The sequence below is a fragment of the Scylla paramamosain genome, chromosome 26 (genome assembly GCF_035594125.1).
Source record: "Scylla paramamosain isolate STU-SP2022 chromosome 26, ASM3559412v1, whole genome shotgun sequence".
Classification (NCBI taxonomy): Eukaryota; Metazoa; Arthropoda; class Malacostraca; order Decapoda; family Portunidae; genus Scylla; species Scylla paramamosain.
In genome coordinates this window covers 14,389,091-14,415,797 of record NC_087176.1, presented here as the reverse complement: position 1 = coordinate 14,415,797, position 26,707 = coordinate 14,389,091, and the positions used below count along the sequence as shown (strand labels likewise).

At 41.9% G+C, this 26,707-nt stretch overlaps 1 protein-coding gene across 1 annotated transcript in view; it reads left to right on the top strand.

Moving 5' to 3' along the window:
- The window catches only part of LOC135113913 (probable glutamate receptor), a 212,704-nt gene that overhangs the window by 129,429 nt on the left and 56,568 nt on the right, over positions 1-26,707 (top strand). Inside the window, exon 8 of the mRNA XM_064029532.1 lies at positions 14,173-14,263. Coding sequence (XP_063885602.1) covers positions 14,173-14,263 — 91 coding nt within the window. The remainder of the gene's footprint in view (positions 1-14,172; positions 14,264-26,707) is intronic.

Here is a 26,707-nt window from a genome sequence, read left to right as displayed (position 1 = left end):
TTATTTTATTTATTTATTTATTCATTTATTTATTTATTTATTTTTTTTTTTTTGTAGAAGGGACACTAACCAAAGGCAACAAAAAGGCCCACTAAAGTGACGATGTGGCAATATGAAATGCCCGGACAGTGCAGGCGCCCAGCTTGTCGTATAGACACTTGTTCATGGAGCAGGGTGAGGTGAGATCTGTAAAAGCGTTTAAATGGAAAGTTGTATGTAAGCAGGCGATGTTGTTTTATATGGTAAATTATGATATTTTGGATCGCTCAGCAAGATGTTTCGTATGAAGTTTGATTTTATAACTATACATTATCCTAATGCTCTAAAACGCTAATATTAGTTTATCACGAATATTAACATGATACAAAGATCATTGAGTACCAAAAATATTTCGATACTACAAGATTAACATTATTAATATTGAAAAGTTCTTTATCTGTTAATAACACTGTATCGATTTCAAACTATTTTAAGACTCACTTTTCCTATTCATGAGAGTCTAAACCTAACCCAACGTAATCTTAACCTAACTTAACGGAGCGTATTGTTAAAAAGTTATCTATTATTTTCATTGTAACGATTTAAATTTTTTAGGACTTGCCTTTTCTATTTACGAGAGTCTTAATCTAACCCAACATAATCCTAATCTAATTTAACCTAGCTTATTGTTAAAAAATTAATGATCTATTATTATCATTGTAACGATTTCATACAATTATTTTTAAGACTCGCCTTTCCCATTCATGAGAGTCTAAATGTAACTTAACTTAATCCAGACTTAACCTAGCATAAACCAGCTAAGTGTGTTCAGGAGTCGCGCGCCGGTGAGCTGCAAGTGGATGATGCCACGGACATCTGGCAGCGAACACGGTATCCGGACACCACGGACATTTCATACTGCCACACCGGTCCCCGAACAAAGTCAAAAGCGGCACTCAAAAATTACAGGATAAGTGTCTTGAAACTTTCCTCTAGAAAGAGTTCAAGTCGTAGCAAGGTGGTAATACATACAAAGCAGGTAGGGAGCTCAAGAGTTTACCAGAGAAAGGGATGAATGATTGAGATTACTGGTTAACTCTTGCATTAGAGAGGTGGACAGAATAGGGGTGAGAGAAAGAAGGTCATGTGCAGCCAGGCCGCGGGAGGAGAAGAGGCATGCAGTTAACAAGATCAGAAGAGAAGTTGGCATGAAAATAACGGTAGAAGATAGCAAGAGATGCAACAGTGCGGCGATAAGAAAAAAAACTCAAGATAGTCAGTTAAAGATGAGTTGATAAGACGAAAAGCTTTTGATTTCACGCTGTCTATAAGAGTGGTATGAGTGAAACCCCCATACATGTTGTACTAGGAAAATTCTGCTTCTTTTAGTATTTGCTTGTGTATACGAGGTGGCCAAAGAAATATAGTTGTAAAAATCAGCTGCCATATATAATGAAAAAATAATACTGTACAATATAAATAAATAATGAAGTAGTGCCAACGTCCACCTCAGAGGCCTGGGTGGACGGGACTACTCATGGGATGGTTGTTGGCCCGGCTCAGCACAATGCTCGACCACCCTTTTAGGCATCCCCTCATGCCTACAAAACATATGAGGTGATGCAAGGACACTGAAGCACATAATTCACATCACATATACGCTCTTATCTGTGTAAGACACGTGACGTATGCACTATCACTATAGCCAATCGTAAGGCTCACAGAACAATAGTCAGAAAAGTGAGTACGCACTGGTGAATCAGAAAACTCACACAACAGAGACGTCAGAAAAGAGAGCACTGTGACCAGTCACAAAAATTCACACTAGCTGTGACATCAGCACAGTGAATCACAGACCTATAAAAACAAGGACAACACAAGAGGCCATAAAACAAGAGAATAAGGCGTTTTTATGCCAAATAAATTTCAAAGTAACAATACACAGCAAAAATCATAACGCTGCACAAATAACGCACATGATAGCATTAAAATTTTGAAGTGTGGTGGACCGTGGCAGATTATGCACTGGAAGCTACGAACAGGAAAGACCACACGGACAGGAAACATCAAAACTTGCAGAAGCCTGACGGCTGAGAAGTTCTTAAATCTTGAAATGACAGGAATACAGCTTGAAAAATCAGTCAAGAGGTGATTATTGAAGTGAAGACTGGTTGCTGAAAAGTTCATGAGTATTGAAACGACAGGAACGCAGCTTAGATCAGTCCAGATGCTTTGATAACGGCTTGAAAAGTCCAGATTTGAAAGAGAGACGGGGTCGGTGATGGCTTGAAGTCGTACGGGCACATGCTGGTGGGGCAGGTTCGGCATAAAAAGCTTGAAAGAGGCCCGGAAAGCAGCTGAAGAAAATACCGCAGACGTGTAGTAGCGTAGCAGTTTGCGTCAGTGATGACTTAGCAGACCTACGTCCGGGACGGCTTACCAGGTAACCCGGAGGCGATGAAGGCAGCTAGAGTACTTGGCGACGAGCAGGCAGGACTCGTGGGCATGGAGGACTTGGTAGCGTCGACTCCTTCCACCGCGGTCATCATTTTTATGTACTAGATAATATATATACTTCTTCTACTTTTAGTACTTTGTAGAGGTGGCCAGGATACAAAATGACAAGTGCTGCTGCGTTATATTAATAAAGTAAACTGTACAGTATAAATAATGTGAGTCGCCAGGGTGTTGCATGTCTGCCACCGAGGCCAGGCGGACAAGTACTTTGCATGTCAGCCAGGAAGGCTAGACCGACACAGACTAGTGATGATGGGATGGTTGCTGGGCCGGCTCAGGTGACGGCTGAGGCTGGCGTCCGGAAGACATACGGGTAGGGGTTGACCTCATTCCTACGTGATGATAGCCGAGGCGGCCAGAGGCTGGCGTCAGGTCCCAGTGGAAGGGCGCGCCTTGGAATGTTGGCAGCAAAGATGTGGGCGTGTGTTCCCACACCAGCGGAATGTGAAGCATACTACATACATGGACGGATAAGGCACTTGTACAGAGTTAGCAGCTGGACAGGTGAGATAAACTTGCTGAGACAACTCAGAACGCCTAACCTCATAGAAGCTAACATCATAGAAGCTAGAGATGAGATGTGAAGTTTCCAGTTTAGATTATAAGTAAAGGACAGACCAAGAGTGTTCAGTACAGAAGAATGGGACAGTTGAGTGCCATTCAAGAAGAGGGCAAAGTCGTCTGGAAGTTTGTGTTGAGTTGATTGATGGAGGAATTGAGTTTTTTTAATAAATGAACAATTCTTCGTTTGCTCTACCCCAATCAGAAATTTTAGAGTGATCCGAGATCAGGCGTTTTGTGGCTTCCCTGCATATAATGTTACTCCCTGAAGGATTGGACATCAATGAACAAGAGTGGAAAAATCCAGGGAGGTATCATCAGTGTAGGAGTAGATAGGACAAGAAGTTTGGTTTAAAAGATCATTCATTGATAACATAAAGAGAGTGGGTGACAGGACACAATCCTGAGACAGAACTACTGTTTAAAAGAATAGTGACCCTCTACCACATGAAAAAAGAACGGTCAGAAAGGAAATTTGAGACTAAGTTACAAAGAAAAAAATAGAAGTCATTGGAGGGTAGTTTGGAAATCAAAGCTTTGTGCCGCTATCAAAAGCTTTTGATATGTCTAAGGCAACAGCAAAAGTCTCACCAAAATCTCTATAAGAGGATGACCAAGACTCAGGAAATAAAGACAGAGGATGACCAGTAGAACTGCTTCGACGGAACCCATAGTGGCGATCAGATAGAAGATTGTGAAGCGATAGGTGTTTTAGGATCTTCTTGTTGAGTATAGATTAAAAAAAATTAGGCAAAAAAAAAAATCAAAAGCAGATGACGGTAGTTTGAGGTCACCCTTTTTAGGAACAGGCTGAATGTAGGCAAACTTTCAGCAAGAAAGAAAGGTAAATGTTAATAGACAGAGTTGATAGAGTTTGACTAGGCAAGGTGCGAGCAAGGAGGCATAGTTTCGGAGGACAGTAGGAGGAACCCCCATTCGAGGGTTTAGGGCAGCGAGGGCATGGAAAACATCGCTGCAAAAGATATGAATTGGTAGCATGAAGAAGTCAGAGGGTGGAGGAGAGGAAGGCACAAACTCTAAATCATCAAGGTGGAATTTTTAGGAAATATTTGAGTGAAGGTTTCAGGTTTAGAAAGAGATGAAATGTAAATTATGCCATCAGGTTAAAATAAGAAAAGGAAATAATGAACAAAAAGCAAAGTTATTGGAGAATAATGAAAAAAAGCAAAGTTATTGGAGATGTTTTTGGCTAGGTGCCAGAAATCACGAGAGGAGTTAGATCTTGAAAGATTGTGATACTATTCATAAAAGGGTTTCTGGCTAGTTGGAGGACAAACTTGGCATGATTCCGGTCAGAAGTAAAAAGCGCATGAATTTCAGATGATGGAAGGCTGAAATACCTTTTATGAGGAATGTACGCCTCCATACCAGACACTATAACCTCTGTTATATGCTCAGCACACTGAGATGGATCTCTGACACGGAAGCAGTAGTCATTCCATAAAAAATCAACGTAATAGCTCCTCAGCTCCTCCCAATTAGCAGAGGCAATACACCAGAGCCACCTTCGCTTTGAGGAACCTGAGGAAGGATGGGAGATATAGGACACGGTACAGATTTGAGATAGTGATCGGAGAAGCCCAACGGAAAAGATAGGGTGACAACATAAGCTGAAGGATTATAGGTTAGGAAAAGGTCAAGAATGTTCAGTTGGTCTAGGTCGTTGAGGATAGTAAAGTTAAAGGATAGTTTACGAGGATGGTCAATGAAAGGAAAGGAAAGCCAAACCTGGTGGTGAACATTGAAGTCTCCAAGAATGGAGATCTCCGCAAAAGGAAATAAAGCCTGAATGTGCTCCACTTTGGAAGTTAAGTAATGAAAGAATTTCTTAGTCAGAGGTGTTAGGTGAGGGGCATGCAGCACAGATCATTTTAATTTGAGAGTGATTCTGTATATGTAGCTAGATGGTGGAAAACACAAGATTCAGGAGGGTGGAGACGAGAGCAGGTTAAGTCATTGCGTACATAGACGCAACATCCAACTTTGGATAGAAAATGAGGATAGAGAAAGTAGGAGGGAAAAGATAAGAGGCTACTGTTATTTGCCTCAGACACTTGGTTTTCAGTGAGAAAAAGATGAGGTTTAGTAGAGGTGAGGTGGTGTTCTACAGACTGAAAATTAGATCAAAGGCTGCGGATGTTGCAGAAGTTAATAAGGAAAAAAAATGAGGGGGTGTCAAGATACTTAAGGTCGATACTAGGAGAGTAGTCCGACCAGGGGACATATGTGGTCCCCTCCCTCCCTAGACGGGGACTCCAAGGCTAGTGTAGGAGTCGCCATATTTAATTTAGAATTTTGAGTAAAGGGTGTGTGTGTAATTAGATGCATGTATTTTAATGTGAAGGAAGAGAGTTGTCTTTTAGAGGGCACTCTGTGACTGTCTCCTTGTATTGTAAGACAAAGGGAAGATCAGTCACAGGGACCATGTCAGCCAGTCCATCTTCTCGCGCTTTTACCGGTATTCAGTCAATACCTCACTTTTAGGATTCCTCAATATTATTTCACAGGATAATGGGGTTTATTTTAACCAATAGTGGACACCTTCCCTACATTAGCTATTATTTTCTCCCGGCACTTACAATCTGCACATTATATATGTATGGACCGGGGAGATGCAAAGTCACCAAGTACCACATGAATACTTTATTGAGTAACATTCAGCCTGTGGACAAATTACCAAGTTAAAACATGCCCCCAAACTGCAAAAGTAATCCTAATAAAATATAAAAGGCACAGCATATCCAAACTATAACATTTCCAAATCCATCATGAATATAAGAGCATATGACATAATCAGTACAATAACTTACACCTTGGCACTCCATATCCGGTTCTCACACATCCCTAACCGTTAGAGTGCTGGAGGTAACTGGACGTACTGCCAGTACACTCTGGACATACACCTCTGCCAGTATACTCTACAAAATTACTTATCTCGAGTACATCCCATGTATACCCGATTATGTTAGAACTCTAAACCTTTCCTTGAATACTTTACAATTCATATACATATATCGGCAGACCTATAGAAGTACTCTAACCAAACATATGCAGATTGCAGGTGTATTATTCATTAACGATCTAAACCCTATATAGTGTTCACACATTTTCGTCACATAAACCATAAACAGACTACAGCAGTATAAATACCATACCTTTAAAGTAGTAAATCCAGACTCAGCCTACATGTACACTATTGGCCGGGTGACCACCCGACACCTATCCACACACAATGAGTAGTGCTGGCTGGCCCCTATCAGCTGCCAGCAACACCTCGCCTTCCACAATGCCCAACAAAACACCATCACCTTACACATTAAGTTATAATGTTCCTAATATTATTCGTAGTTGGTTTAATATCCCTTTTCTATAAGATAGAATGTTACAAACCTAATTTATAGTTAGGAATAATTATGATTACATCATACAAACATATTGTACAATTAGGAATAATTATGATTACATCATACAATATAAAAGTCAATAAGTGCACCAACATGTATTCAGACTTATTTGTAGCCTCAGAGTCTGTGCTAAGGTCAAGCTTTCTCGCAAATGATGGAACATGTAGAGCATTATGTGCAGAGGAGGAAATGAGGAACTAGTATTCATGGGTGTAGATGAAGATTGTGTTAACTGGGAATAACTTTCCCTTTCTTCATCTTCCTTCTTCTTTCTCTCCTCATGCATGGTTTTCATGTGCTGGCAGAGGTGCCGCTCAGGCACTCCTAACTCTGCTGAGGAGATGGGATGTACTGGGGGTGAGGAGCAGTGGACTCCCCACCCCCTACCACCCCACCCCATACCAGCATCGTGTCTGGTCCCTGCCGGGACCAGACACGATGGGTTTTAGTCCACTCAATGGCCCATTCTTTGTGTTAGCTGAGAATACATTTACCAGCATACCCAAGTGGGGTTCTGTCTTTCAGGGTCGTGCTGCCCGTTTCTTGCCACAGCAGGAGATGGCAGTAAGGAAGTAATGAGTTCAGAGGAGTTTGTAGTGAGTAACAATATCTTAAACAGCTGGTAGGGAGAGAAGGACGGAAGAAAGATACTCCAATTCGTTGTGCCATCCGAAACAAAGGAGACACGGGTACAGTTAGCACACGGATGCCCGGCATTTGGTCGATTTGTTATCAGGATGACTCAGGAGCGGTTGCGGTGGTTTTGGTGGCCTGGTATGGCCACGCTTTTTTTTTTTTTCTATGTAGGAGGAACACTGGGCAAGGGCAAGAAAAATCCAATAAAAAAAAAAAGCCCACTGAGATGCCAGTCCCAGAAAAGGGTACAAATTCAATTCAAATACTGAAGGATAAGTGTCTTGAAGGTCATAGGAAGGTGGAAATACAGAAACAGGCACAAAGTTCCAAAGTTTACCAGAGAAAGGGATGAATGATTGAGAATACTAGTTAACTCTTGCATTAGCGAGGTGGAGTGAATAGGGGTGAGAAAAAGACGAAAGTCTTGTGCAGCGAAGCCGCGGGAGGAGAGGAGGCACGCAGTTAGCAAGATCAGAAGAGCAGTTAGCATGAAAATAGCGGCAGAAGACAGCTAGAGATGTAACATTGCGGCGATGAGAGAGAGGCTGAAGACAGTCAGTTAGAGGAGAGGAGTTGATGAGACAAAGCTTTTGATTCCACCCTGTCTAGAAGGAGCGGTATGAGTGGAAATCCCGCAGACATATGAAGCATACTGCATACATGGACGGATAAGCTCCTTGTACAGAGTTAGCAGCTGGGGGGGTGAGAAAAACTGGCGGAAATGTCTCAGAACGCTTAACTTTATGAAGCTATCTTAGCTAGAGATAAGATGTGGTTTCCAGTTCAGATTATATGTAAAGGATAGACCGACGATGCTCAGTGTACAAAAGGGGGACAGTTGAGTGTCATTGAAGAAGAGGGGACAGTTGTCTGGAAGGTTATGTCGAGTTGATAGATGGAAAAATTGAGTTTTTGAGGCATTGAACAATATCAAGTTTGCTCGGCCCCAATCAGAAATTTTAGAAAGATCAGAAGTTAGGCGTTCTGTGGCTTCCCCGTGTGAAATGTTTACTTCCAGAAGTCTTGGACGTCTATAAAAAGACTTGGAAAAGTGCAGGGTGGTATCATCAGCGGAGGAGTGGATAGGACAAGAAGTTTGGTTTAGAACGTCATTGATAAATAATAAGAAGCAAGTGGGTGACAGGACAGAACCCTAAGGAACACCACTGTTAATAGATATAGAAGAAGAACAGTCACCGTCTACCACAGCAGCAATAGAACGGTCAGAAAGGAAACTTGAGATAAAGTTATATACAAAAGGATAGAAGCCTTAGGAGAGTAGTTTGGAAATCAAAGCATTGTGCTAAACAATCAAAAGCTTTTGATATATCCAAGGCAACAGCAAAAGTTTCACCAAAATCTCTGAAAGAGGATGACCAAGATTCAGTAAGGAAAGCCAGAAGATCACCTTGATGGAACTCATACTGACGATCAGAAAGATTATGAAGTGATAGATGTTTAAGAATCTTCCTCTTGAGGATATATTTAAAAAAAACTTTAGATAGGCAGCGAATTAAAGCTATACGATGGTAGTTTGAGAGATTAGAGTAGTCACCCATTTTAGGAATAGGCTGAATGTAGGGAAACTTCTAGCAAGAAAGAAAGGTAAATGTTGACAGACATAGCTGAAAGAGTTTGACTAGGCAAAGTGCAATCACGGAGGCACATTTTCGGAAAACAATAGGAGGAACCCCACCAGGTCCAAAAGCCTTTCAAGGGTTTAGGCCAGCGAGGGCATGGAAAATATCATTGCGAAAAATTTTAATAGGTAGCATGAAGTAGTCAGAGGGTGCAGGAGAGGGTAGGGACAAACCCTGAATCGTCCAGGGTAGAGTTTTTAGCAAAGGTTTCAGCGAAAATTTCAGCTTTAGAGATAGCAGTGGTGCCATCTGGTTGAAATAAAGGAGGGAAAAAAGAAAATGCAAAGTTATTAAGGATATTTTTTGGAGTTTTTTTGGGAGTTAGATCTTGAAAGACTTTAACACTTTCTATTAATGAAGGAGTTTTCGGTTAGTTCGAAAACAGACTTGGCATGGTTCCGGGCACAGATATGAAGTGCATGAGATTCTGGTGATGGAAGGCTTATGTACGTTTTGTGGGCTACCTCTCTATCATGTATAGCACGAGAACAGTCTGTGTTAAACCAAAAGCTGGAAGGTTTAGCTCGAATAAAAAAGAGTGAGGAATGTACGCCTCAATGCCAGACACTATTACATTTGTTATGCGCTCAGCACACAAAGACAGGTCTCTGGCACGGAACCAGTGGTCATTCCAAGGAAAATCAGCAAAATATCTCCTCAGGTTCCCTTCAACTAGCAGAGGCAAAACGCCAGATGCACATCCGCTTAGGAGGATTCTGATGAGGGAGTGGATCGATAGGACAAGATACAGATGTGAGATTGTGAACGGAGGTGCACAACGGAGAAGAGAGGATGACAGTATAAGCAGAAGGATTAGAGGTCAGGAAAAGGAAAACAACGTTGGGCGTATCTTCAAGGCGGTCAGGAATACGAGTAGAGTGTTGTACCAATTGTTCTAGGTTGTGGAAGATAGCAAAGTTGTAGGCTAGTTCATCAGGATGGTCTGTAAAGGGAGAGGAAAGCCAAAGCTGGTGGTGAACATTGAAGTCTCCAAGAATGGAGATCTCTGCAAAAGGGAAGAAAGTCAGAATATCGTCCACTTTTGAAGTTAAATAGTCAAAAAATTTCTTATAGTCAAAGGAGTTAGGTGAGAGTTATACAGCACAGATAAATTTATAGTTTGAGAGTGACTCTGTAGTCGTAACCAGATGGTGGAAAACTCTGAAGATTCAAGAGCGTGGACACGAAAGCACGTTAAGTCGTTGCGCACATAAACTCAACATCCAGCTTTGGAATGAAAATGAGGATAGAGAAAGTAGGAGGGAACAGAAAAGAAGGGGCTACTGTCAGTTGCCTTAGACACCTGAGTTTCAGTGAGGAGAAGATGAGGTTTAGAGGAGGAGAGGTGGTGCTCTACAGATTGAAAGTTAGATCTTAGACCATTAATGTTGCAGATGTTAATGAAGAAAAAGTTGAGAGAGGTGTCAAGACACTTTGTTGTTTGTTGTTGGGTGTCAAGACGATTTGTTGTGCTAAGGTTATGAGATCTAGAACTTTTACTTTGTGGCCATGGAGAGATTCGATTACATGATGTGGCCCAGTGAACAATGGATCTAACCTTGACTTGCGATCGTGAACTCTGGTGAAAACAATATCACCAACTTCGATGGAAGAATCTCTTGCTTTACGATGCTGTTTTCGCAACATCTCAGTTTGCGATGCAATGAGGCGATCATGAATGACCTTATAAGTGTACTGAAAATCACGCAGACATCTGACGTAGTCATCCAGGACGCGGCGCGCTGTAAAAAAAAATCATATGAAGACGCTTGTCTTCACCAAACAGCACGAAATGGGGAGACTCGTTGATGGTTGATGGTTATGGTCTTGGAACCCAAATCCGAACACAATTTATAAAATATGCAACTGTGTTGATGATAACTGGTTATTTAATTCAAGTTTCAGGTGTTTAATGTAAATAACTTCTAATATTTTCAATGTCTGTATGTGCATCAGCTTTATATAACATGTTTAAATCCTTCTCCGAAAACGGATGATCATGTGTGTATGAATGTGCTCTCATTTCTGAAAGAGGGGGGTGAGCTAAATGTTTCTGTGTACGTGGTAAAGTAGTTTTATGTTCACTGATTCTATGTGTAAAGATCCCTCTTGTTTTCTCCAATATATCGAGTTTAGCAATTTGAAAAAGTAAATTCATTAATGATGTTAGAGATAAGTCCCATAGGAATACTGTCTTTGAATAAAGAAAAATAAGCAAATAAATTATATGTCCAAGTTGACGGTATGGCTATGAGTTCTTGGCTTGGGCCCACTCTTGTTAATGCTTTTTTTGGTCATCATGAAACCAAGTGGTTAGACGAATGTCCTATTGAATTTACACCTATGTTGTACAGAAGATATGTTAATGATAACTTTCTTTTATTTAAACACTCTCAATACATCCCTAAATTTCTAAGTTACTTAAATTCCAAACACCCGGAATTATGAAAGACAATGGTTCTACTCCCGTTCTGCATGTAACTGTGACTCGTAATAACAACCAATTACATACTGCAGTCTACCGTAAACCAACCTTCACAGGTTTGGGGATTAATTATTTATCTTTCATCCCTCGATTGTTTATGATTAATGCTATAAAAACTTTATACCGATGCTACGCTTTATCTTCTGATTGGTTTGTGGTTTGAGGTCAACTTCTTAGAACATTTTTCCACAATAATGGCTTCCCGTTAAGCATCATTAATAATACAATCTACTATTTTTTAGAAAGCAAATTTACTCACTCTCTCTCTGACACAGATGACACGCAAGAAATACTTAAAATTATCTTACTATGGCCATCTTAGCTACACTATCAGAAAGAGACTCACTACCATACTTAAAACCACAATATCCTGACACCAAGTTAATATCTATTTTACCAACATGTTTACTATTGCCTCCTTTTTTTTTTTATTCAAAGACAGTATTCCTATTGGACTTATCTCTTATATCATTTATGAATTTACTTGTTCGACATGCAAGACTCGATGTGTACGAGAAACCAATAGGAACCTATCTCATAGAATTAGTGAACATAAAGGTACTTCATTACGTACACAGTAACAGTTAGCTTAACTCCCTTTTTTCTGCAATAAGAACACATTCACACACACATGATCATCCATTTTCGGGAAAGAATTTCAACATACTGCAAAAAGCTGACGCACATACAGACATTAAAATATTAGAAGCTATTTACATAAAACACTTGAAACCAAAATTAAATAACCAGTAATCATCAGCACAGTTACATCTCTTATAAACTCTGTTCAGAGCTTTCGGGTTCCGAGACCGTAACCCATCGAACTTACACACCGCCTCCACTTGTCAGTCCTCACAATTCCATCAGCGTGAACACACAAGATTTGTTGTGGCTACACTACACCCTTATTTTTACTGTTTTTCTTTATGCTACGCCACAATTTTCAATACATATCACTGCTGTTTTCTGTTTTGCCCTTTTTTAGGTACTTAGTGTGTATTATTTAGCTTTCACTTTACCAATGTTTATCTCTTTCTCTCTCATTGATGTGTCCTCTATATATCATATTGTTTAATAAAGTTTATGCTAAGTCGATATACTCAATGTTTTTTATACTTTTTAGCCTGATGATGCCATGTGCGAAGATGAAACGTTGCAATTAATGAAGAAGGAAGTCTGATGTATCCCTGCTTGCCTCATCTATAACTCGGAACCTGTTCTACAATATATATATATATATATATATATATATATATATATATATATATATATATATATATATATATATATATATATATATATATATATATATATATATATATATATATATATATACAGTCGGCGCGAAAAAAATGTCCCCACCTGCTAACAATAACAATAATAACACAACAACATTAACAATTCTACCATTCTTTACCTTATCATTTTTTAGGGATAATAAAACACTAATATTACTGTCATATGTGCACATTAGTATTTTGTCATCTCTCCTTTTACATTCAGAACGGCATTTATGCGACTTGGCTACTGTCAGATAATTTTTTGAAATAATCCAAGTCAGTTTCATCCCACAGCACACGAAGTTTTTCCGTTATAGCGCCGACAGTGTTCACTGAGAGTTTGCCAATTTTTCTTTTTAGTTCATTCCACAAGTTTTCTATTGGATTTAAGTCTGGACTGTGCCCTGGCCACTCAATTAACGAAACATTGTTCTCTGTAAGCCACTCCATCACACGCTTTGCCCGCTGGCATGGAGCACCGTCCTGGAGGAAATGAGCGTTCTCGTGGGATTCATAAAATGGGAGCATGTGATCTGTCAGCACGTTCATATACAGCGCAGCATTCATGTTCATGTTTTTGTCTAAAAAGTACAAGCCCCCACTACCTTTCTCACCACTGAAGCAACCCCACACCATCACACCTGCTGGAAACTTAACCGTCTTTACCGTGTACTTGCTGTCAAAACGATTCGCACCCACAGGACGTCGCACGGTTCTCTGTCCTTTTGAAATAGTTTTGAAGGCAGATTCATCACTGAACACAACTTTTCGCCAGTCTGCTGAAGTCCAGTGCTTGTAGCGTCCGCAGAAATCAAGCCGCTGTTTTCTCATTTTTTCGGTGAGGAGAGGTTTGTGAGCTGCCCGACGACACGGCAGCTTGAAATCTTTCTGTAGCCGCTGTTGAAGTGTTCTCACTGCCACATCTCCCAGCACATCTCTATGCATTCCTTTTAATTCCTTGGCGGTGATGAAAGGGTTCTTCAGCACCTCACGTCGCAACATCATGTCCGTCCTCTGGCCTGTCTTTCGTTTCCTCCCCGACCCCTGCTTTCTCTTTTGAATAACACCGCCGTGGGCACTGGTTGCTTTGATGACATTACGGACACACTTCGCTGATCTTCTTGTCCTTCTTGCCACTTCTCTTTTGCTGAGGCCTTCGCGAAATAGAGCCAGTATAGCACCTTTCTCCTCCATTCTTAGCTTGGCAGGCCCCATTCTGAAGCAAAGGGTGACCGATATCACGAGGAGAGGCGAGCGATATGTGAGGAAACGGGAGCAGAAGCGGGAAGTACCTCTCCGTGACAGGAGGGAGTAAACACCCTCCCTCAAACACTGCCTGGCGGTTACTGAATCTCGTTAATCTGTCACATTATTAAATTGAAAGCATGGAGATGCCAGATGTTCATTATTGGCCGTGACAAGTGTTTTCGTGTCCGCTGGTGGCTAAATAAACCTAAATAAACAAGAACGTAATGTTGTGTTGTTAAAACTTAATGATACAGCAGGTGGGTACATTTTTTTCGAGCCGATATATATATATATATATATCAAGAGAAAGAGAGAGAGAGAGAGAGAGAGAGAGAGAGAGAGAGAGAGAGAGAGAGAGAGAGAGAGAGAGAGCATTATGTTATGTATATTCTTTTCATCAGATACAGCTTTTCTGTGCCAGCAGATGGTACCTTTGGTACCCAATTAGAAAATGGATCGTACACAGGAATGGTCGGCCAGATACATCAGCAGGTCAGTCCCTTCTTTCATCTCGCATTCTTTTCTGTCACTCATGAAGAATTCATGCTATTTTTTGTTACAGTTATACAAAAATAAATAAATAAGTAAATAAATAAATAAATAAATAAATAAATAAATACATATATATATATATATATATATATATATATATATATATATATATATATATATATATATATATATATATATATATATATATATATATATATATATATATATATATATATATATATATATATATATATATATATATATATATATATATATATATATATATATATATATATATATATATATATTCTTTTTTTTATATACGAAGGACACTGGCCAAGGGCAACAAAAATCCAATAAGAAAAATGCCGACTGAAATGCCAGTCAATGCAAAAATTGATGAATAAGTGTCTTGAAACCTCTCCCTTCAAGGAATTCAAGTCATAGGAAGGTGGAAATACAGAAGCAGGAAGAGAGTTCCAGATTTTACCAGAGAAAGTGTTGAATGATTGAGAGTACTGGTTAACTCTTGCGTTAGAGAGGTGGACAAAATAAAGGTGAGAGAAAGAAGAAAGTCTTGTGCAGCGAGGCCGCGGGAGGACGGGAGGCATACAGTTAGCATTATCAGAAGAGCAGTTAGCATGAAAATAGCGGTAAAAGAGAGCTAGAGATGCAACATTGCGAAGGTGAGAGAGAGGCTGAAGACAGTCAGTTAGAGGAGAGACGAAAAGCTTTTCATTCCACCCTGTCTAGAAGAGCAGTATGAGTGCAATCCCCCCAGACATGTGAAGCATACTCCATACATTGACGGATAAGGCCCTTGTACAGAGTTAGCAGCTGGGGGGGGGTGAGAAAAACTGGCGGAGACGTCTCAGAACACCTAACTTCATAGAAGGTGTTTTAGCTTGAGATGAGATGTGAAGTTTCCAGTTCAGATTATAAGTAAAGGACAGACCGAGGATGTTCAGTGTAGAAGAGCGGGAGAGATGAGTGTCTTTGAAGAAGATGGGATAGTTGTCTGGAAGGTTGTATCGAGTTGATAGATGGAGGAATTGAGTTTTTGAGGCATTGAACAATACGAAGTTTGCTCTGCCTCAATCAGAAATTTTAGAAAGATCAGAAGTCAAGCGTTCTGTGGCTTCCCTGCGTGATATGTTTACCTCCTGAAGGGTTGGACGTCTAAGAAAAGACGGAGAAAAGTGCAGTGTGGTATCATCAGCGTAGGAGTGGATAGGATAAGAAGTTTGGTTTAGAAGATCATTAAGGAATAATAAGAAGAGAGTGGGTGACAGGAGAGAACCCTGAGGAACACCACTGTTAATAGATCTAGGAGAAGAACAGTGACCGTCTACCACAGCAGCAATAGAACGGTCAGAAAGGAAACTTGAGATGAAGTTACAGAGAGAAGGATAAAAACCGTAGGAGGGTAGTTTGGAAATCAAAGCTTTGTGCCAGACTCTATCAAAAGCTTTTGATATGTCCAAGGCAATAGTAAAAGTTTCACCAAAATCTCTAAAAGAGGATGACCAAGACTCAGTAAGGAAAGCCAGAAGATCACCAGTAGAGCGGCCTTGATAGAGGGTTGTAAAGCGATAGATGTATAAGAATCTTCCTGTTGAGGATAGACTCAAAAACTTTAGATAGGCAGGAAATTAACGCAATAGGACGGTAGTTTGAGGGATTAGAACGGTCACCCTTTTTAGGAACAGGTTGAATGTAGGCAAACTTCCAGCATGAAGGAAAGGTAGATATTGACAGACAGAGCTGAAAGAGTTTGACTAGGCAAGGTGCAAGCACGGAGACACAGTTTCGGAGAACAATTGGAGCGACCCCATCAGATCCATAAGCCTACCGAGGGTTTAGGCCAGCGAGGGCATGGAAAACATCATTGCGAAGAATTTTAATACGTGGCATGAAGTAGTCAGAGGGTGGAGGAGAGGGAGGAACAAGCCCAGAATCGTCCAAGGTAGGGTTTTTAGCAAAGGTTTGAGCGAAGAGTTCACCTTTAGAAATAGATGTGATAGCAGTGGTGCCATCTGGTTGAAGTAGAGGAGGGAAAGAAGAAGAAGCAAAGTTATTGGAGATATTTTTGGCTAGATGCCAGAAATCACGAGGGAAGTTAGATCTTGAAAGGTTTTGACATTTTCTATTAATGAAGGAGTTTTTGGCTAGTTGGAGAACAGACTTGGCATTGTTTCGGGCAGAAATATAAAGTGCATGAGATTCTGGTGATGGAAGGCTTAAGTACCTTTTGTGGGCCACCTCTCGATCATGTATAGCACGAGAACAAGCTGTGTTAAAGGAAGGTTTAGAAGGTTTAGGACGAGAAAAAGAGTGAGGAATGTATGCCTCCATGCCAGACACTATCACCTCTGTTATGCGCTAAGCCCACAAAGACGGGTCTCTGACATGGAAGCAGTAGTCATTCCAAGGAAAATCAGCAAAATACCTCCTCAGGTTCCCCCAAGTAGCAGAGGCAAAACGCCAGAGGCACCTTCGCTTAGGGGGATCCTGAGGAGGGACTGGAGCAATAGGACAAGATAAAGATATGAGATTGTGATCAGAGGAGTCCAACGGAAAAGAAAGGATGACAGCATAAGCAGAAGGATTAGAGGTCAGGAAAAGGTCAAGAATGTTGGGCGTATCTCTAAGACGGTCAGGAATACGAGTAAGGTGTTGCACCAATTGGTCTAGGTCATGGAGGATAGCAAAGTTGTAGTCTAGTTCACCAGGATGGTCAGTGAAAGGAGAGTAAAGCCAAAGCTGGTGGTGAACATTGAAGTCTCAAAGAATGGAGATCTCTGCAAAAGGGAAGAGGGTCAGAATGTGCTCCACTTTGGAAGTTAAGTAGTCAAAGAATTTCTTATAGTCAGAGAAGTTAGGCGAGAGGTATACAGCACAGATAAATTTAGTATGAGAGTGACTCTGTAGTCGTAGCCAGATGGTGGAAAACTCGGAAGATTCAAGAGCGTGGGCACGAGAGCAGGTTATGTCATTGCGCACATAAACGCAGCATCCAGCTTTGGATCGAAAATGAGGATAGAGAAAGTAGGAGGGAACAGAAAAGGGGCTACTGTCAGTTGCCTCAGACACCCGAGTTTCAGTGAGGAAAAGAAGATGAGGTTTAGAAGGGGAGAGGTGGTGTTCTACAGATTAAAAATTAGATCTTAGACCGCAAATGTTGCAGAAGTTAATGAAGTAAAAGTTGAGGGGGGTGTCAAGACACTTAGGGTCGTCGACAGAAAGGCAGACCGACCTGGGGACATTTATGGTCCCCTCCCTAGATGGGGACTCCGAGGCTGATGTAGGAGTAGCCATTATGATTTTAATATTTTTGAGTGAAGTGTGTGTGTGCTATTAGGTGCTTTTATTTTTGTGTGGAGGAACAGAGTTGTCTTTAGAGGGCAGGCTGTGACTACTCCCTTGTGTTGTGAGACACAAAGGGAAACGTTCAGTGGGGTCACAGCTGGGTTTAATGATAAGTTCAAAGCATCCCCTGAACAGTGCTTTAGACCTCACTGGGAGTAATTATCGTTTCGGTAGGTGTCTACTGCCTCCTCCTATATATATATATATATATATATATATATATATATATATATATATATATATATATATATATATATATATATATATATATATATATATATATATATATATATATTAGCCCCTTTTTTGTTCCCTACTGTTTTCTCTATCCTTATTTTCAGTCCAGAGCTGGATGTTGAATTTATGTGCGCAACGACTGAAACTGCTCTCGTGCCCAAGCTCTTGAATCTTACGAGTTTTCCATCATCTGGCTACGACTACAGAGTCACTCTCAAACTAGATTTTATCTGTGCTGTATACCTCTCCCCTAACTCTTCTTACTATATGAAATTCTTTCACTATCTAACTTCCAGAGTGAAGCACATTCTGAGTCTCTTCCCTTATGTGGAGATCTCCATTCTTGGAGACTTCATTGCTTATCACCAGCATTGGCTTTCCTCTCCTTTCAATGACCAACTTCAGCTATGCTATCCTGCGCGACCTAGAGCAATTGGTGCAACACCCTACTCGTATTCCTGATCGTCTTCTGCTTATACTGTCACAATCTCTTTTCCGTTGGGCTCCTCCGATCACATCTCATATTTATCTCTTCTCCTATCGCTCCAATCCCTCCTCAGGATCCTCCTAAGCGAAGGTGCCTCTAGCGTTTTACCTCTTGCTCTGCATTTTCTTCTTTCCCTCCTTTATTTCAACAAGATGGCACCACTGCTATTACGTCTATCTTTAAAGCTGAACTCTTCGCTCAGACCTTTGCTGAAATGTCTACCTTGGACGATTCAGAGCTTCTTCCTCCCTCTCCTCCAGACTGACTACTTCATACTACCTATTAAAATTCTTTGCACTAATGTATTCCATCCACTCGCTGGGCTTAACCCTCGGAAGGATTATGGACCTGATAGGGTCCCTCCTTTTGTTCTCCGAAACTGTGCCTCCGTGCTTGCTCCTTGCCTAATCAGATTCTTTAACTCTGTCTGTCAACATCTACCTTTCCTTCTTTGCTGGAAGTGACCGTTCTAATTCCTAAAAAACTACCGTCCTATTGCTATAATTTCCTGCCTATCTAAAGTTTTTGAATCTATCCTCAACAGGAAGATCTTTAAATATTTATCAATTCACAGCCTTCTGATCGCCATTATAGGTTCCGTCAAGGCGGAACCTACTGGTGATCTTCTGGATTTTCTTACTGAGTCTTGGTCATTCTTTTTTAGAAATTTTGTTGAAACTTTTGCTGTTGCCTTGGACATATCAAAAGCTTTTGATAGAGTCTGGCAAAAAGCTTTGATTTCCAAACTACTCTCCTACGGCTTCTATCCTTCTATCTGTAACTTTATCTCGTTTCCTTTCTGACCGTTCTATTGCTGCTGTAGTAGACGGTTACTGTTCTTCTCCTAAATTTATTAACAGTGGTGTTTCTCAGGGTTCTGTCCTACCACCCACTCTCTTCTTATTACTCATGAATGACCTTCTAAACCAAACTTCTCGTCTTTTCCACTCCTACGCTGATGACACCGCCCTGCACTTTTCCACACATTTTCATTGACGTCCAACTCTTTAGGAAGTAAACATTTCACGCAGGGAACGCCTAGCTTCTGATCTTTCAAAAATTTCTGATTGGGGCAGAGCAAACTTGGTATTGTTTAATGCCTCAAATACTCAATTTCTCCATTTATCAACTCGACACAACCTTCCAGACGACTATCACCTCTTCTTCAATGACACTCAACTGTTCCTGTCTTTTACACTGAACATCCACGATCCGTCCTTTACTTAGAATTTAAACTGGAAACTTCACATCTTATCTCTAGGTAAAACATTCGCTATGAACTTTGTCGTTCTGAGACGTCTCCGCCAGTTTTTTTTTTTTTTTCATCCCCACAGCTGCTAACTCTAGAAGAGCCTTATCAGTCCAAGTATAGAGCATAGTTCACATGTTTCGGGGGGTTCCACTCATACCGCTCTTCTAGACAGGAATCAAAAGCTTTTCGTCTCATCAACTCCTCACCTCTAACTGACTGCCTTAAGTCTCTCTCTCATCGCCGCAGTGTTGCATCTCTAACTATCTTCTACCGCTACTAGCTATCTTCATGCTAACTGCTCTCCTGATCTTGCTAACTGCATGCCTCCCCTCCTCCCGTCGCCTCGCTGCACAAGACTTTCTTCTTTCTCTCACCTCTATTCTGTCCTCCTGTCTAATGTAAGAATTAACCAGTATTCTCAATCATTCATCCCTTTCTCTGCTAAACTCCTGAATTCCCTACATGTTTCTGTATTTCCACCTTCCTATGACCTGAATTCCTTCAAGAGGGAGGTTTTGCGACACTTATCCTTTATTTTTTTTTTTTTTTACTAGGTACTGCTTTGAACCCTTTTTTGGGATTAGCATCTCAGTGGGCTTTTTTTTCTGCCAATCTTACATAAAAAAATTCATATATATATATATATATATATATATATATATATATATATATATATATATATATATATATATATATATATATATATATATATATATATATATATATATATATATATATATATATATATATATATATATATTCCTTTTTTATTTATGAGTTTTACCGGCCAAGGACAACGAAATTGCGACAGGAAAAAAATAAAAAGGCGCTGTGATGTGCCGATCTTCGTACAATGTCGAAAGCGTTAGTCAAAAATTACAGGATAAGTGTCGAAATCTCCCCTCTTGAAAAAAAAAAGTTCAAGTCATATGAAGGTGGAAATACAGAAGCAGGCAGGGAGTTCCAGAGTTTACCAGAAAAGGGGATGAATGATTGAGAAAACTGGTTAACTCTTGCACTGGTTAAGTGTTGCATTAGACAGGTGAGCAAAATAGGGATGAGAGAAAGCAGAGTCTTGTGCGAAGGAGAGGAGGCATGGAGTTAGAAAGATTAGAAAAGCAGTTGGCATGAAAATAGTGGAGAAAATGGCCAGAGATGCAACATTCCAGTGATGAGAAAGAGGCTGAAAACAATCAGTCAGAGGAGAGTCGATAAGACAAAAGGCTTTTGATTTCACCACTTATGCAGTTGAGAAAAACGGGCGGAGACGACTCAGAAAACCAAATTTCAGAGAAGCTGTTTTAGCTAGAGATGATATATAAAGTTTCTTGTTTAGATTGTAAATGAAGGACAGGCCGAGGATATTCAGTGTAGAAAGACACTTCAATGTCATTGGATATTTTTCTGGAATGTTGTGGCGAGTTGATAGATTGAGGAATTGAGTTTTTGAGGCATTGAACAATACTAAGTTTGCTCTGCCTCAATCAGAAAATTTAGAAAAATCAGAAGTCAGGCGTTCTGTGGCTTACCTGCGTGAACTGTTTACTTCCTGAAGGGTTGCACGTCGTCGAAAAAAATATGGAGAAATGCAGGGTGGTATAATCAGCGTAGGAATAGATAGGGCAAGAATTTGTTTTAGATCATTGACGAATTTAGAAAGAGAGTAGGTGACAGGACAGATCCCCGAGTAACACCCCTGCTAATAGATCTAGGAGAAGAACAGTGACCGTCTACATCAACAATAGAACGGTCGTAAATAAAATTTGAGATGAGGTTACACAGAAAAAGATCTGGAAATAAAAGTCTGGAAATAAAAGATTTGTGCCAGACACTTTTAAGAGCTTTTGATATTTCTAAGGCAACAGCAAAAGTTTTGCCAAAACCTCCAAAAGAAGATGATCAAGACTCGGTAAGGAAAACCAAAAGATCACCGGTAGAGCGGCCTTGACGGAACCCATACTGGAGATCAGATAGAAGGTTGTGAATTGATAGATGTTTAAGAATCTTCCTGTTCAGGATAGATTCAAAACTTTACATAGGCAGGAAATCAGAACGGTCACCCTTTTCAGAAACAGGCTGAATGTATACAAACTTCCAGCAAGAAGGAAAGGTAGACGTTGATAGACAGAGTTGAAAGAGTTTGACTAGGCAGGATGCAAGCACGACACGAAGGCACAGTTTCGGAGAAAAATAGGACCCATCGGGTCCATAAGTCTTCCGAGGGTTTAAGCCAGCGAGGACATGAGAACATCACTGCGAAGGATTTTAATAGGTAGCATGAAGTAGTCAGAAGAAAGATGAATAAGCGAAGTTATTGGAGATGTTTTTGGCTAGGTGCCAAAAGTTGCGAAGGGAGTGAGATCTTGAAAGATTTTGACATTTTCTACTTTTATTTTTTGTTGAATATATATAAATATATATATATATATATATATATATATATATATATATATATATATATATATATATATATATATATATATATATATATATATATATATATATATATATATATATATATATATATATATATATATATATATATATATATATATATATATATATGTGCATGCGTTTGTGTGTGTGTGTGTGTGTGTGTGTGTGTGTCTGTGTGTGTGTGAATATGTGTGTGTTTTTATGTGTGTGTGTGTGTGTGTGTGTGTGTGTGTGTGTGTGTGTGTGTGTGTGTGTGTGTGTGTCTGTGTGTGTGTGTGTGTGTGTGTGTGTGTGTGTGTGTATGTGTGTGTGTGTGTGTGTGTGTGTGTGTGTGTGTGTGTGTGTGTCTGTGTGTGTGTGTGTGTGTGTGTGTGTGTGAATGTATGTGTGTGTGAATGTGTGTGTATGCGTGTGTGTGTGTGTGTGTGTGTGTGTGTGTGTGTGTGTGTGTGTGTGTGTGTGTGTGTGTGTGTGTGTGTGTGTGTGTGTAATAATAATAATAAAAATAATAATAATAATAATAATAAACGGTTTATTCTTTAGGCAGTCAACAAACTGAAAATGTACATTGGGGGTGGGGAAATACTTGACATTAATTCTAAAGGTAGGTCTAATCTAGAAGAGACTATTGATTGATGGCTTGCACCATGGTGGGAATCGCACTGAGTCTGTACCGGTCCGTACGTGGCGCCTTTAGGGGCGTTATCTTATTGTGGTGTCTGGTGGCACGGGTAGGGCGAGGCGCGTCAGGCGGCAGCATGTTTCTGAGACGTGGATGATTCAGAAGTCCCCTTCCAAACTTCTCCAGAGCCTCACTGTACTTGGTGGATAGTCTGGACAGCTTCAGGGTGTTCAGGGCTTCTTCATAGGTGGTATATGCAGGGCCAAGGATGACCCTGCACGCCCTTTTCTGCACACTCTCCAACTGTAGCTGTTGAGTTTGTGTGAGGGAGGGGGACCACGCTGGGGAGGCGTACATGAGTTTGGGGAGGATGAAAGTAAGATACACCCCCCTTAACTCATTTGTCGGCGTCCCCAGCGATCTGAATCTGCGCAGCATGTACAGCCTGTAGGTAGCTGATCTTATGGTGCTGGCGACATGCTGCTTCCAGGTCAGCTGGTCGTCCACCGTGACTCCGAGGAGCTTGGCACATCGGACCACCTGGAGGGGGTGAGGGCCCACTGAGAGCTGGGGAGGGGGCACTGGTACAGAGGAGGCACAGAAATGCATCACCACAGTTTTGTTGTGGTTGATGGTCATCCTGCTCTCCTCCGTCCACGTCTGCAGCCGCTCCAGGATCGCTTGCAGTGGCGAGTAGTCCGGGTTCTTGGTGGAAACTGGGACGCCCACGGTGCAGTCGTCCACATACTTCCAGCGATGGGGGGTGTCAGTGAGGGCGTCGTTAATGAGGAGGAGGAAGCATAGAGGACCCATCTTGGTCCCCTGGGGGACCCCACAAGTCAGCTGTTGGAAAGTAGAGACAGAGCCCTGATAGCGAACGGCCTGACGCCTCCCTGTGAGGAAGTCGGCTAGCCACGCTATCAGGTGAGGAGGGAGACCCAGACTCACTGCCTTGCTGATGACAACAGTGTGATCAACAAGATCAAAAGCCTTTTTGAAGTCCACAAAAGCAACAGCTAGAGAGGTGTTTCGCTTGTCCAGGTGGCTGTGGATGAATTCAAGGAAGCTGGTCAGGTAATGGCAGGTGGAGGTGGCTTTAATATTTCCAAACTGTCTGATATCCACGGTATTACAGATTTTGGTGTAGGCCCAGTCATATACAAAATCTTCATAAATAAGGCTAGGGATGGGGGTGATAGAGACTGGTCTGAGGTCATTGAGTGACTGTGGACTGGAGGTTTTGGGGATGGGGGTGATGTAAGATGTCTTCCAGTCCTCGGGGCAAGAGTGTTGGGAGAGTGAAGCGTTTATTATTGAGCATAGCGGTGTTGCTAGCTCTACAGCAAATTCCTTGTAAATTTTTATAGGAAGGTCAGTGGGTGTGGTGGATCTTGGTTTGAATTTGAGTATTCTCTTAAAAACATCCACCGCCTGGACACTGGGGGGATGAGAGGGGGCCGGAAGATAGGCAGGAAGCAGAGTGGTGTGGAGGGGAGGAAAGGTTTGACAGATAGCAGCAAAGTGATCGTTCATCTCCTGAGCCGCGAGAGTAGCAGGAAGGTGTGAGGTGCAAGGAAGAGACGAAGTGTGCTTTTGTAGGCCACACAAAGCTTTGATCTTAGCGTACCACTGTCTGTTGTTGGTCAGCTTGAGGTGGCGTATCTTGTCTGGGTAATAGTTTGCCTTTGCAGCCTTAATCTCCCTGATTACTCTGTTTCTTAGTTTCTTGTAAAGGACCGGGCAGGAGTGGAACGCCCAGGTCCGCTGACGCATGAGTCTTTTAATGCGGGGTGTCATCCAGAGAGCATCAGAAGGGTGCGTTGTGACGCTCTTGGTTGGGAAGTAGTGGTGGAAGGCTTCTGTGGTGGTGGCGACGTAATTCTGCCATTTTAAGTGGACGTCCTCCACATCCAGCACCTCGGTCCACGGGTGTTGTGTCACCCACTGCCCAAACTCCCTCATGGCTGAGTCAGGCATGGGGCGGTGGGTCCTGGTGACAGCTGACCGAGGGGTCGAGGTGGTGGGTGTGGGTGTCCACAGTATGGAGAGGTGGGTGCTCCGTCCCATGGGAGGCAGCGGTTTGGGGGACGAGTACTGCTGGCCCAGGTCTGTCAGTATAAGGTCGAGGATGGCTTGCTGGTGGGTGGGGAAGTCCACGACCTGGGTGAGGTGTAGCTGGTGTAGAATATCGTTGATATCTAATCTGTTAAAGTCCCCACAGATGACCAGTTTGGCGGCAGGATACTTCACCCTCAGGGCATCAGCAGTGTCGATGATGTGAGCGGTGAGTAACTGTGCTGTGGTGGCTCGTGGGGGGTGGTACATGACGCACACGATGATGGAGGCCGTGTTGCTGGGATGGCAGGGGGGCGTGACTCTCACCCACAGGGCCTCTACACCGGCCGGAATATCGACAGGGAGGTGTGAGGGGCTGAGGGAAGAGCGGCAGAAAACGGCCACTCCCTCCCCCCCTGCGTCCTGACCGCAGGTGATGGTAGAGCTGGTAGCCCTGCATTGAGCACACCTCAGGAACAATCTGCCACGCCTCAGTAACCGCCACAATGTCTGCACAAGTAGAACTCACCGTCACGATTAATTCGTCCAATTTGTTGGCTAAAGATGTTGCATTGAATAAGAGGAGGGAGGGTAAACTGTACCAAATCCGAGGTACTTCAATGTGCCTGTATTCCTTCTTCCCTACCCTGCGGTCAACTCTGGCACTTGAGGTCACAACCTTGATGGGACGCACTTGTTTCCCTCCCCTCGACCCGCGGTTCCGAAATAGTTTCAGGGTCTTAAGGCACTTTATCACGTTGGGCGGCGGGTAACCTGATCCTTGCCTGCGACGTAGGAGGTAGTTGCGTTCGTACGTTTGCACTGGAGCACACATTGTTCTTTATGTGTCACCACTCACTCGCTAAATGTGTTCATAAGTACAGGAATTTCACCAGGGCGAGCCTAAAACTAAAAGCTAAGAGTTGAAAACAGAAAAAAAAAAAAACTAAGGTCGCTATCACTAGGGGCAGGGGAAGGCCAACAAGCTCGCCGAGGCTGCCCGAGAGCGCCAAAGGTCACACGTCCTGCCCGTGTGAGGTCAGAACAGCGTGTGTGCGTGTGTGTGTGTGTGTGTGTGTGTGTGTGTGTGTGTGTGTGTGTGTGTGTGTGTGTGTGTGTGTGTGTGTGTGTGTGAATGTGTGTGTATACGTGTGTGTGTGTGTGTGTGTGTGTGTGTGTGTGTGTGTGTGTGTGTGTGTGTGTGTGTGTGAATGTGTGTGTGTGTGTGTGTGTGTGTGTGTGTGTGTGTGTGTGTGTGTGTGTATGTGTGTGTGTGTGTGTGTGTGTGTGTGTGTGTGTGTGTGTGTGTGTGTGAATGTGTGTGTGTGTGTGTGTGTGTGTGTGTGTGTGTGTGTGTGAATGTGTGTGTGTTGAATGCTCGACACATGCCGAACGGGTATGTTGTGATTGGTGATGTGAATGCTAGATTTGGTAAGAGTGTGAGAGAATTATTATTGCTAATGGGATTACCAAATTTACATGACTTTTCGTATCCAGAGATTCATGATGATGTTAACAGTCCTAATGATAATGCAGAGTTTATGTCATCTATATGTATTGACAATTCGTTGCTAGTAGTTAATAATCTCAAGTGTCAAAACAAGCATTTCCCTGGCGATAAAACGTACCGGAGAGGTGACGCGTGGATCTCTGAAGTAGACACATGTGTTGCCTCGCCAACGCTGATTAGCCATATGAGTGACTTCTGTGTGATACAGCGAGACGATCTCCCCTCCGATCACGCCCCCATTACAGTTACAGTCACCAGTACGGGAGCGAATTTGGATGGCATCTTGGTCAGAGCTAGATCGCTGGGTGATAGTGCCTTTCTACATGGTAACGCTGCTAGGACTGGGCTGGTGAGGAAGTCTCTTAGATACAGCACAATTGATAAAGATGTGTTTGTGAATAACCTTGCACAAATGGAGTTAGTTAATGCAAATGCAGGAATAAATGAATTCGAGAGGAAACTTACAGAAACTCTAT